The sequence below is a fragment of the Alligator mississippiensis genome, chromosome 7 (genome assembly GCF_030867095.1).
Source record: "Alligator mississippiensis isolate rAllMis1 chromosome 7, rAllMis1, whole genome shotgun sequence".
In the NCBI taxonomy this organism is placed as follows: domain Eukaryota; kingdom Metazoa; phylum Chordata; order Crocodylia; family Alligatoridae; genus Alligator; species Alligator mississippiensis.
In genome coordinates, this window is record NC_081830.1 from 44,621,356 (window position 1) to 44,634,739 (window position 13,384).

Genomic DNA, 13,384 nt, shown 5'->3' on the forward strand with positions numbered 1-13,384 from the left:
TGCACACAGAGCCAGGATTTCCTGTCAATGGGCAAGCGAATCATTGGAATGCTATCCATTGTTAAGATTTTTGCTGGTATGAATCATCATTCCTTGTACAATTTGACAAACACAGCCATCATATTAATACTATCTCCCAGTAAATGAGTTGGCTAGAAAATCTCTTGTGTGTTTCTGAGAAGTTCAAAATGACCCCTGAGTCCACACACAGGACACAAAGCCACCCCAGTTCATAAAAACAAACAAATAGAAATACTCAGTAAAGAAGAGGATTTTTTTCCTGATTACAGAGCCCGGGTTAAATGTTTATGCTGTTAAAAGCAGGGAGAATGGCAGCACTAGAAAGACCCAGGTGCAGCGCTGACAGAGACACTGGAAGCTTTTCCATACTGCTCTACTAATGCACTTCATTTATAACCTTCCACCTTCCGCCATTCCAGCTTCTAACGCTGCTATATTGCAGGCTGGCTTTGTGATTCAAGTTTACTTTCATGTGAGACCAGGCTTTGGCTAAGATGCTTATTTCATTTATGTTCGGAGTTATAACTGAATGCCAGATCCCAGGGGCAAAAGGAAACCTGCCACCAAACACATTTGACTCTGTTCCCTAGAATACGTTCCCTACTGTGACTTACCTAAATGGTGCTTCTTGTTTAACCACAACTGCATTAAAGGCTTGAATCCTTTTTGTGGTTGCAAACTGGGGGGTGAGAGTTCCAGGCTTTTGGGAAGATCTGACTCCATCTAGGAGAGACCAGTACCATGCACGCTTACTCGGCCATCAGCAGTACCTGTCCAAAGCCCATTAAGAATTTCTATAGATAATAAATGGACTGCAGCCTCCTCTGGGATTTCTGTGTCTGGGAAGGAGGTGTGAAGAGGTGCTGAGGGATTCTTTTTCTGTATAATTCAAGCTGATGTTTACATTAAAATGTATGAGGTTATCTTGAATTGCTCTACCCAAAGTGATGTAGCTCACTTAACATGGCACAAAATGTCATATTATCCCCGTGGGCAGAAGCAGATATCCTGTGGTGACTTCCAAGCAGTTCAGAATGACAGGTACAGTAATACCCTTGTACTTATGTCACATACATGTTTAATGTACAAGAAAGACTGCTCCAGCACTTAACAGTTCTTCCTACTTGTAGCTTTTCTTTGGGGTTATAAAAAGCGACATTCCTGAATATGTGATAGTGATGTGTAAATTTTAAAGATTTATCAGTTAAAAACAACTATAAAGTGAGCCAGAAATGTTATGTGGATGTTAAAGTATTCTCACTTGTTCTCATCCTCAACTGAAATTCTTAATAGATTAATGATTATCCCTTTCACTCAAGAGCGTGCCTATGGTCATTGCATATATAGTACCTCCTCTGAGGAGAATGGATGGAAAGAAAGTAGCATTATGGGTGCATCTACATGTGCAAATAATCTGGGAGCAGTTCACGCTAAAGTACTCTAAAGTCTCCTGGGCATGTGTTTACATGTGCACCAGGCAGCTCCTGGGGGCAGGGAGCAATGTCCCAGCCCTTGCCAGGACAGAGCTGTCTCCTGGCCCCTGGGCTAGCACCTGGGGGGAGCCTAGAGCTCCCCTTTGCTGCTGCTGGGGCCCAGTGCAGGGCCACAGGGAGTAGGAAGAGTCTGCTGTTAGGATTAGCAAATCTATCCCTGCACATGTAGACACATGCCCAGGAGAGTTTACTCTAGAGTACTTTAGCGTGAACTGCTCCCAGATTATTTGCACATGTAGATGCACCCACAATGCCTGGTGCTCCACCACTGTGCCTGGACAGGGACAATGTCCCCCTGCCCTGGCAGTGGGGAACTCCCAACCCCTACTCTGTGATTCTGGAGCCAGGGCTGGGAGTTCCTTATTTCCCAAACCCACAGTAACAGGACTGGCACTGGGGGATATTTCTCTCTCAGTACCAGTCCCACAACCACAGAGCTGGTGCTGGGAGACAAAAATCTCTCAGCCTGGGCCTCCCATCTGTGGAGCTGGTGCTGGGAGATGAGGATCTCCCAGTCCCATAGAGCAGGGGCTGGGAGCTACCTGCTGCCAGGGCAGGGGGACACAGTCCCCACCCAGGCTCTGGTGGCAGAGAATGCCTCAGCAGCAGGCAGCTCCTGGGCACAGGAAACAATCTCCTGCCCCTGCTGCCCAGGAGCACACTTGCTCTCAGGCAGGTGCCTATATGAGCGCTACTATGCAGTAAGTAAGTAATCTTAAGTAAAATTGCTACTTACATTTGCAAGTAAGAAATTTGCTCATGATTAGAGCAACCTACTGTGCAGTAAGCATCTGTATGTGTAGACAGTGATGCTTACTGAACAGTAATTCGCTCTAATCTTAAGTAAAGCATCTCATGTAGACACTCACACTTGATCCAAAAGTCCAATGGAGGCAATAAAGTCTTTGATACAGCTTGATCCAAAGTCCAATGGTAGCAATAAAAAGCATCCTCACTAACATCAATTGATTTTGATCAGCCCCTAAATGAAAGCTAAAATAAATATAGCTAAAATAAATATCTCCTTTCCCACCCCTTTCCCCCCTTATGCTGTAAATTCAAGCTTGGTTTGTTTCTTCCTGATACCTTGTCTCTTTTTCACATCTTCTCCACAGCTTCTCTAAGTTTGGTGGAGGATCATTTCTGGAAATGTTCAATTTGCATGCTGCTCTACCTTGTAAGGCCTGACAAAGCCCTGAAGGATCTGAATGTTGATTGCAGTATCTTTGAAATTCTGTTTCTCAATGCTTCAAAATTGTCACATTTGAGGCTCATGAAAAATTATAATTCTTGGCACTAATCAGTGCTTTTCATTTTCCAAGTCTTTTCATGTTAGTTGATCATCACAGCAGCTAAGAAATAAGGGTCGTATTACCATCCCCTCTATCTAGATGAGGCATCTAAGAGAGAAAGTGGTATGCCAACAGTTGCAGAAGTCAGTAGAATTAAGAGTCCCTTTACTTCATATTGCTTCAACAAATTAGCATTGGAACGCCCTTGTTTTCAATGTTACCTCTGAATTGCATCAGTGGAAGTAAGAATAGACATGGACACTGAAGCCAGAGCTACACAAGGCGTTTACTGAGGAGTTGCCTAATTAGCTCTGCAGTAAATGTCTTAGCATTTACACGTGCAGGGCTATTAGGCTGGAGTAAAACTAATAAACTCCACCACAGGTTAGTACTTGTAAACACAAGAACTACCCTACAGCAGAGCTTTTTACTCTGCAACTGTGTACATATAGATAGATACTGATCCAGCTGACTGAAGCACGAGGCTGACCTGAGGCCCCAGTCAACCCCTCTGCAGCATGTGAGATGGGTCGGAGCAGCCCCAGGCTGGCAGGCTGACCCCCTGAGCCTCCTGCCAGCCATGGCTGCTCTAACTGAGCTCAATGTCCAGCAATCCAAGGCATCTGTGTAAACATGGTGCCTGGGAACAATAAACTCCAGTGCAATATGGACCAGAGTGTATTGCATCACATTAATATGCATGTATAGATGTGCCCTGAGTGATTGACACAAGATAATATCTGGGGACTGAGTCTGTTGTCATGGTGTGTGTTGGGTATAGCTACATTGACATTCTGGAATTTCATTGGTATAAGTGACTAAAGAGACAGCCATTTAATATGTAAACATGGAGTCCTTTAGAATTCCTTACATGTAAGAAAACCTCTTTATGCTGCATGTATATTTCTCTATGCACCTAGTTTTTTGACAAAAATAAAACTCACCCCAAAATGACCAATATTTGTTACTTTCCTATATGTTGTATCTATGGCTTGTGCTATTCCTCTTGACTGATGTTTCTTTTCCCTGTTAGGCCAAACATGAATAAAATGCCAAAAACTGCAAAAACCATAGGTCATCAATATCTATCCATTTGTAAGTCTAAAATGTTACCTACCTGGCCCAAATGACATTTGTGAATAGTCTGTATTAATCATGTCAGAGTAAAATTAACCTGTTCCCACAGCACATGCAAAGTACATGGAGTTCTGCAAGACTACAACAAGGAGAAATTAAGTCATGTGTAAAAGATTTCTAGAGGTGATTTACATGGGATTTTCCAAAGTGCTCAGAACTGGCCTAACTCTGCTTCCACTGGAGCAGATGGGCAAACACCAGTCCTTGTTGCAGGAAGGTAAGAGTGCAATAGAAGTAAAGTAAAGACGTTGTACTCCTGAAATAAAACAAAACCACCTATTACGATCTACAGTGAAAACAGAGAATGGGCTGAGGAGAAGTCTAGCTAGAAGGTCTTCAATACCAGTCTCATCTTTGATACTGATTTTCCCCTACAATAAGCAGGGAATCCCTACGTGTTATATTTAAGATGTGATTAACCAGTTAATCATGTCTTAAATTGTGACCTAGCCACATGTTCCATCAATTAATGGCATGATAGAACAAGGAATAAGCCACAGTTATTCCACAAAAATGTGTAATAACTTTGTGGTGCCTTCTTGTCAAGTCATTATTTGAACATGTGGCCACATGCACCCTGGTGGCTGGGAGCTCCATCATCTGAAAGTGATCCCAGCCGTGGGGATGCACCACGTGCTGCCCCAGCTGGAAGTCCCACAGTTGATGAGGCACTCAGCCATGGGAGCTTTCTACTGGCTAGTGCAGGTGGAGCCCCAGATTGAGATCCCAGGCTCCCCCTGACTGGCAGTAAGGCACTATTGGATCTTATGCTGGATCCCACAATCACCCCTCCTGCCATGCAAGTGTGGTATGGCAGGAGGTGCAATTATGTGGATCATGAATCAGATCCTATCATGACTTTTCTTGACCATCTAGAGGGGCCTTTACAGTCTCCCTCAATTTCCTGGTGTGTAAAACAAAGGCAATTCCTACTTTCTAGGTACACTGGGAGGATTACTATTTATAAAGCATTTTGAATACGGAAAACAGTCTCTAAGTGTTATTATTACATTAATGTAATAATGAATCTAGGAATTATCACTGCCCTTTTTTCAATGAGTAGGGAATTACATAGTGATTGTACTGGGCCAATCAGCTACACCTGTGGATGATAATCGACAAAAAAGAAATGTGTGCATTCATACATACCCTCAAATATGTCCCCCGGGGAAAAGTGTGTATAACAAAATACAGCCACAAACAAAAACTGTCCAGGGAGGTAAGTCAGAAATATGCTGATTTTGTACAGTATTATTTTCAGCTGTGCCTTCAGACAGCATGCGCTCACTGTGTGAACACTAGATTCCTGTTTCTCTGTCGGTATGTTTGCACAAATAAAATGTGCTATCAGGGTGCACAAACACTCACTATAATGAAAGTCACAGCATGAAAACACTGTGAAGATGCACTGTGTGTTTTTTCTTGGCAAGATAAATACTACTAGTCCAGAACAGAGAGTTATGTTAAACATGTCCACAGAGGCCGGCAGATGCATATACTTTTGCAGAGCTGCACTTATTCCTTTTGATGCAGACAGAAGCAATGTGTTGCTCATTTTCTTGGGTAGTGGAAATATGACATACATTACCAACGGGGGGGGGGGGGGGGGGGGGAGGGGAGGGGGACGGGGGGGAGAAGGGGAGGGAAACAAAGAAGCAAGAGTGAACACCTGTCGTTCTCCTTGGGGACAAGACCTAATGCTTTTATTTGATTCAGTCTGTTGAGGGGACTGCAGCTGCCAACTGTCATCAGGATCAAGTTACAATCACAAAGCCAGACTATTTCATTCTTTAGGTTAAGGACTAGAAAAAGCAATAAAAATCCAGGCAGGAAGGGAAGAGATTTTGGTTCCTTTGACTGTTTTAGACTGCGTGATGGCTGTTGGATTATTGAAACACACATGCATACTGATTTGTGCTAAATGCTGAAGGATATTTCAAACAAATTACGTTACTTTGCAAAATTTAAATTTGGTATATGAATTTATGCTGATACTCAAATCCCTCTGAGTCATGATGAGGGCCCAATCCTGAGTCCTTGAGTTCAGTAAGAGTTTTGATTATGCAACGGCTCCAAATATTTAGATGTAGTAGTTTCCTGTTTATATATAAATTGCCTTCTGCACACCCTGATTGTTGGTACAATACAGCTCTTACTTCCTGTCTTTACTACTATCACATGTACTGTTCAATGACTGTGAGGGAGACTTAAAATGCAAAGTGCACATTTCAGAAAAGTAAATGGAAATCCATCCATAGCACCTAATAAAGGCAGTGAAAACTAACTGGAACTGGCTTTTTCGTTCTCAGGATTACGAACTTTTCACTAAATACTGTATTGATGACAAGCATCTTTGGTGCTGCGGTGTCTGGTGAAAGGGGAACTGTCAGAGGTTCTCCTAGAAGATTTGCCAGGGAGAAAGAGAAGTTCTTTATGGGAAGAGCCTTTGATACCTGGTGTCACAGCCAGGACCATTAAAATTCCTTATAACCAATGCTGGAGCAGTCTGCAATAATGCCACTGGAAAGCATACTGAGCCTTCACAGGAGCTATACTCAAGTATTTTTAAGTGAATCTTCCCCCCCTAACCCTTGTTTTCCTAACACAAACTGAGGTGTAGAAGCAGCTTCTTTTGGTTACTTCTTAACATTTGACCCAAATGTGGAAGAAAGCACTGAACAATGTATTTGCAGTGAAACTTCCTCTGACCTTGCTGAACTCCTAGCCCCAATCTGTGCCAGGCTTGACACTTCTCAAGAAAGGAAAGCTTCCCCTGCCTTTCACTTTCTCTTTTCCATGACTTAGGATGCTCCTTTCTCAGGGAGCTCTTCGAAACCCCTCCATTCCCTTCTTTGCAAAACAGGACTATACTTTCCCCATTTGACCAGGCTTCAGTTGCAGCCTTGCACAGGCTCCACCACCTCAGGCAGGGGTTAGCCCACCAGAACAAATGCCTTCTGCTCTTTGAAGAGTCCCTCTGCATGGCTAATAGCCCGCTAAGCAGTGAGTGGGACAAGGGGCAGGAGAGCCTGCCCTGCTACCAGGAAGGCCCTCAGTGAAAGTCTTCCCTTCATCTCCCCTCGCCGCGCTGCGCTCATTCTGCACGGTTCCCAAGAGGTTGGAGTTGGAGCTGGACTGTTCTCCGTGGTGGCAGACAACAGAGCAAGGAACAATGGTCTCAAGTTGCAGCAAGGGAAATGTAGGTTAGATATCAGGAAGACTTTTCTCACTAGAAGGGTAGTAAAACAGTTGGACAGGTTATGCAGAGAGGTGGTGGACTCTCCATCCTTGGAGGTTTTCAAGACCCAGGTAGAAAAGCCTTTGCCGGGATGATTTAGTTCGGGTTGCTCCTGCTTAAGCAGGGGGTTGGACTAGACCTCCTGAGGTCCCTTCCAACCCTAACTTCCTATGATTCATGTGCGCGGCTCCAGGCTACTGCAAGGCCTGTAGGCCTGCAAAGCACAAAGAAGGCAAAAAAAATTCGAGGCAGCGGACCCCGCAACCACAGCCATAAACTGCCCCGTGCCCTGGGCCGGCCCGGCCCTGCCCGGCCCGGCCCCCCTCGCACCGCACCGCACCGCACCGCACCGCGGCAGGCTCCGAACGCCCCGGGATAGACAAAGCGACCGCCTCCCATTGGCCAGTTCGCCCCACGCTCAGGCTTCTCCTGGCGCGCCGCGGCCAATCGGCTCATTGACATGCAAATCACAGGGTATAAAGGGGCGCGGGGCGTCGGCGGGTGCCGGCGGGGCGGGGAGCGGGCGCTGAGCGGAGCCGCCTCCCTCCTCCCGGCCCCGCCATGGCTCCGTCCTGCCGGCGCAGCAAGGGCCGGCTCGGCCGGGGGGACGAGGACTGCAGCAGCCGGCGCGGGGACAGGAAGGTGCGGGGCGCTGCTGCCGGGGCGGGGCGGGAGCAGCGGGCGGGGACTCACGGCGCTGCTTGCTGCCCGCAGGCCCGGAAGCCGCTGGTGGAGAAGCAGCGGCGGGCGCGGATCAACGAGAGCCTGCAGGAGCTGCGCCTCATCCTAGCGGACGCGGAGGTGAGCGCGGGGCGGGCGGGCGGGCGGGAGGGGCGTGGCGCGGGGCCCGGGCGGCGCTGACGCTGCGGCCGCGGCAGGTGCAGAGCAAGCTGGAGAACGCGGAGGTGCTGGAGCTGACGGTGCGGCGCGTGCAGCGAGTCCTGCGGAGCCGCGCGCGCGGTGAGTGCGGGCCGGGGCCGGGGGCGGTGCGGGTGGGGGCCGGGCTGACCGTGCCGTACCCACCGCCAGCAGGGAGCGACGCCGACACGCTGCTGCAGCGCGAAGCCAGCGAGCGCTTCGCGGCCGGCTACATCCAGTGCATGCACGAGGTGCACAGTTTCGTGTCCGCCTGCCCCGCCATCGACGCCGCCCTGGCCGCGCAGCTGCTCAACCACCTGCTGGAGTCCATGCCGCTCAGCCCCGCCGCGCCAGCCCCCGCGCCCTGGCCCGCCCCGCGCCGCGCCGCCCCTAGCGAAGAGACTTGCTCGGATGCGGAGGAGCCCGAGGCCGAGCCAGGGCGCACCGAGCCGGACCTCGCCCGGACGCGCCCGCCCGCCGCCGCCACGCCCAAGTCCATGTGGAGGCCGTGGTGACCCGGGCGCCCCCGGGGCCGAGCGTGCGTGCGTGTGTGTGTGCGTGCATCTGTACACGGGGGGGGGGGGGGGTGTATAGAGCTGTTTGTGTAGGCAGTGAGTCTACCTGGACGTGCCTGTCCAGACCAGGTTTCAGGACACCTGTGGCACTCTTACACTGTCGAAGCCTGACAGGTTAATAGGGACATGTGTTACTAGTGTGTGTGGTGGGGCTGATCTCCTGTAACTTGGGGGATGTAGGGATGCCCCACAAAGGGTGCTACTGTTTTTTTCTATAGCAAAGCTCCTGTGTGGATGCGCAGCTAAACTTCCTAGCCCTGTCTGTCTGTCTCTGTCTTTTTAACTTTCCTTCTGGGCCCTTATAAATGGCTCAAATCTTACTACCTTTTTTCTGTTAAAGAAAGGGCCTTGCCTGTGTTGAACTTTGGGGGCTGACTGGCAGAGAAGGATAGGACATGTGTGTGCATGCACAGTTTGAAGATAGAGATCCCTGAAAGGGATTGACATGTTTAGGATCCTGCTTGTTAGCCCTCTAGCCTCTTGCCTTCAGTGAAGGCTGAGCAAACTAGAAAAGCAGCTGGAGTTAGATGAAGATTTAAAAGACTGGTGGCAGGGTGCCTTTTTAGAACTGCACATTTTGCTTTTAGCACACTTGGAGTTTATCACGACTGTCTGTATATTAGGGTATCAAATGTTTTATTTTTATTTTTTTTTAAATAAAAAAAATACATGCAATCAATTGGGTATTCAGTATTTTGGAGTGTGATACACTTCTAACCACTTTCTTAGATCTCATAGACACTTAAGGCTGGAAGGGATCAGCCCCAATGTCTGACACTTCAACTTTACAGTTGAAATACTCAGTTCCATACTCTTGGGTATTTAATGAATTGTCTTCTGTTGGAAATCAGGCACTTAATTCTTGTACTAAACTGTTGTTAGCTGCAGTACTGGACTTCAAATGTTTCTTTTAATACTGAGAGAGATTTAAGATATTGCAGTAAGCAATATAGAGATGGTTGTAGGCTGATATTAGGACTTGACAACTTCTACTCTTGCTTATTCAATACCAGTCCCAAGAAACTATACCTCCCCCACAGTTCTAACTTCATCAGCCCAAGGCAGACTGCTAATGGGGGCTGGACTTGACTTAACTTGTACATTAATCTGCTGAATATAAAAGGGGACAAAAAAAAGACTACAAAGGGAGTGCAATGGATTTTTTTAGACAAACATTTCTAATTACCTCTAGGACTTACGCATTCTCCTACACAAGGCCTGATGCCTCATTGTTCCTATTTTTGGAAGAGCAGGGTTATAGACTCTGATATTATCTTTCACAGAGCTGTCTTTGTACTAAGGGGCACTGTAAAATATCTTTGCTTGGGAACATTCACTTATTAAGAACCAGTAGGAAGGGAAGCAAAACATAAACTAGAGGACAAGGCATGTGACTTTCCTTTGTTAAAAACTCTATGGAACAATAAAACTGTAAACTTAATGCCAGACCTCTGACTTGCATTTTTCTTTTCATTCTCTGATAGGGGTGTTTTTCATTCAAAGCTGATTGCAAGAGATGTTTATTTCCCCCCCCCCTTGAATTCTCACCTGCCTTTGAACTATTCAGAAGGGCAAAGCTCTTGCCTTCCTTTTAAGACCTTTCTGCTTTAGGGAACAAGATGAGCATTTTGATGTGCAAATGGAGGGGTGGTAGTGGACAGCGGGACAACAAGTTACATCCTAAATGCAAAACAGCATGTCTTTTGTAAGCCTGAGGTTTCACAGAGCGAATCTAAGGCTAGGTTTACTGAAAGGAGTGCCATTTCCCTTGAGTAATAGAACGAAATATTCAAAAATCAATTTAAGTTTAAGGAAAACCCTGTCTAATAGTAATTCCCAGGAAACCATTCCCATTATCCCACCACATTTATCCTGTCTTTAAATTTCCAGTCAATAGTCTCTTTCCTAATATTTAAGGGAAAGGAAAGAAAAACAAATTCCAAGCCGTTTCCTCACTAACAACAGGAGCGTGTGAAAGAAACCCTAGGGTCAAATCAGCGTTCAGCAGGGGGAGAAACAGATGCGCACGCACCGGCTCCAGTCAGTCGTAGCGAGCCGGGAGCCCGGGCCAGGCAGAGGGGTCAGCTCCGTGGCGAGAGTCGGTTTCTCCCGCCGTACGGGGCCAGGGAGCATGGCAGAGGCAGCCCCGCTTGGTTTCACCTCCAGGAGATGAAAGGGACCCGGGTTTAGGGTTCTTCTGATGCTCCTGTGAAAGCAAAGTGCAACTTCTGACACTTCCGCGTTAGAAGTCCGCACCACCCAAACCCAGCTCGGGGGCAGGAGCTGCTCTTGTGACCAGCGACAAAGTCATTCTGCCCTCGCCCCCCCCAGTCTATTTGAAAGGACACCAGATCGCAGGCAAAAGGCTGGCCTTTACGAGTCCCAGAGCAGTGCAGCTCAGCTGTTGTACGCAGCCACTTTCCCGCCCGCCTGCTCTGGCTGAAGGGGGGAGCGCCGCAGCCGGGTTCAGCGCTGCGCGGCCCCGGGCCGGCGGCGGCAGCCGCGCGCGTCTGTCTGCTCCGCCGCTCGGCCCCGGGCCGCGCTCCTCTCGGGGGAGGCGGCCAGCATCTGCTTTGCTGGTTCCCGATTTTCAGTCGCTTCTTTAAAGGAAAACCAGCAAGGCCAAAGCAATGCAATTAAGGGGAAAGGGTGTCAAAAACGTTTTAGAAACGTGTCAGAAATAGGGCTTTTTTTTTTTAAATCCACAAATTAGGTTCACAGAAAGTTTATATCCTTTGATGAGGTGTTGCTCGATTCCCAAATTTGCATTTCAGTCCCTTACTGGAAAGGTGTTGAATCTGGCACTTCCCTGACAAAGGCAGGAAGAGGTGAGCATTTCCAGAAGGGGTGGGGAGGGAAGGTTTCCAACAGCTCTGATGAAAAAACCGACGCAGCCCTTTTCAAGTTCCTCTGTGGAAACTGCCTTTATTCTTTTCCACTCCAAAGTAATATAAACACACGATCTGATCTGACACTGCACTGCATTGTGAAAGAGGCGCTCCCGTTTGATATGCAGTAGAAGGATCATGAAGGAGGACTCATTCTCTCCTCTTTACAGTATGTCAGTAACTCCCACCTGTTGCAGGAAAAATTGCCCCTTGTTACAGTAGGATAGTTAGGACCATTTAGGATTCAAACATTTTGGCATCAGTGGCAGAAACCATCAGCTACTTTTGTGCCACTATCTCTCTGCCTTCAAAAAGTTCACAGTCAAGGTTAGTATAACCCAAAATTTACTAAGGAATAACTGAGGAAAAGGTAAGTTAACACCTTGGCAGTCTCTATGGGGGTTTTGCCTCCAAAAAGATTCATTCTTCCTTTCTCCCTCAATTAAAAATGAAATGAAAGGAATTAACTGCAAGTCAGGTCAGCAGCCTAATACTTGTGAATTGCTTTAAAGAAACAAGCCAAGCCCTACACAAACAGCAACAGAAGAAACATTTAATTAATTAATAGATATGAGTTCAGCCTGACCAATATTTACTGTAACAACTCACTTTCTTAAAATGTCTTGATGGTCAATAGATGCAAGTCACTATAAATGGATTTTAAATCTAGAGGAGAGTTAACATTTTGCAACAGTCACAAGAAACTTACAGGAATAAGTTCCACTAAGGCACACTTCTTCAGATTCCCCCTTTAAGTTTTCCTATAACTTACAGCATTTTATTGTATTACAATAGAAGCTAGATGTTCCCGGTTGGGATAAGGTTCAACCATACTAGGTGCTGTATACTATATACAGTAAAAAAGACAGTTCCTTGAGCAGCAAGTCAAAGAGCAAAAGAAAACACTTTTATTCTGTTTTATTCTTCTATTTCTATGGATTGGGAACGGAGACAGACTTGAGTGAGAGCTGAAATTGAACCCAGACCCGAATCTCAGTTCAATGCCTCCACCTTAAGCCTAGGGTGACTACACGTCCCCGTTTGCCCAGTCCCAGATTTTGAAAGCCAGTTCCAGCTGGCTGACAAAAATTAAAACAAGCGTCCTGGAATTGCAGGAGCATGGGGTGCAGTCTGGCAGGGAGGCAGAGTAGCATGGCATGCTGGGCAGCTCTGCTTTCCTGCTGGCCTGCACCTGCTCCCCTGTTTGCTGGCCTCTGCCACTGCCTGCAACAGCCCTGCTGACTTGGGGGTGGAGGGCAGTGTCCCAGATGTCCTGGTTTTCTTTATGGTCACTCTACTTAGCCCTTGGGAACATCAATGGAAGAAGGATGGGCTTAATTACCACTTCCTCGCAGATGACCCATGGTCCACTAGAACATTGGTTTTCAACCTTTTCCCTACCAGGACCCATTTGCAAAGATCCATGGCCTATCCTGACCCACACCCCCTGACCCTGCTGGTGCCCAGCTTCCAGTCCCCTGCCCCCCGGGCCATGCTGGTATCCCTTACTCCCAATCTGCAACCCCCTGCCCTCCCCGAGAGGGCCTCAGCTGCCCCTCTTCCACTCAAGCCATAGGGCAGGGGTTGTGGCAACTCTGGGTCATGTGGGTGTCAGTGAAGTAAGTCCGGCCCCAGCATGGGCTGGAGGGAGAGACCTCTGGTTCCCCCTCTGCCTTGGGCTGGGGCTGCCATGCTGTGCCAGGCAGCCTGGTCACAGCCCCTCCTGCACTGCCCTCCTTCCACTCCCCCAGCAGCATCTTCTGGCCGCACTGCTCCCACAAGCATGGCACTGGCCCTAGTGCTGGCAGCCTAGCTATACAGCTCCTCCCTACCCCTTCCCCTGCTGGAAGGGGCAGGCACCTTCCTACTGCCCTGCTGTAGC

At 47.8% G+C, this 13,384-nt stretch overlaps 1 protein-coding gene across 4 annotated transcripts; it reads left to right on the forward strand.

Annotated features, from left to right (window-relative positions):
• Positions 1-7,668: 7,668 nt before the first annotated feature.
• On the forward strand, positions 7,669-10,055 carry LOC102559184 (transcription cofactor HES-6). Of its 4 annotated transcripts, none has more exons than XM_019478735.2 (4): positions 7,669-7,823; positions 7,896-7,982; positions 8,060-8,141; positions 8,211-10,055. In XM_019478735.2, the coding sequence occupies exons 1-4, from the start codon at positions 7,743-7,745 to the stop codon at positions 8,552-8,554; spliced, it is 594 nt and encodes a 197-aa protein (XP_019334280.2). In that variant the 5' UTR covers positions 7,669-7,742; the 3' UTR covers positions 8,555-10,055. The 4 variants fall into 4 exon arrangements, with proteins under 4 accessions (XP_019334280.2, XP_019334282.2, XP_006270030.2 ...); XM_019478737.2 differs by having other exon boundaries at positions 8,066-8,141; XM_006269968.3 differs by having other exon boundaries at positions 8,066-8,141; positions 8,214-10,055.
• Positions 10,056-13,384: the final 3,329 nt, after the last annotated feature.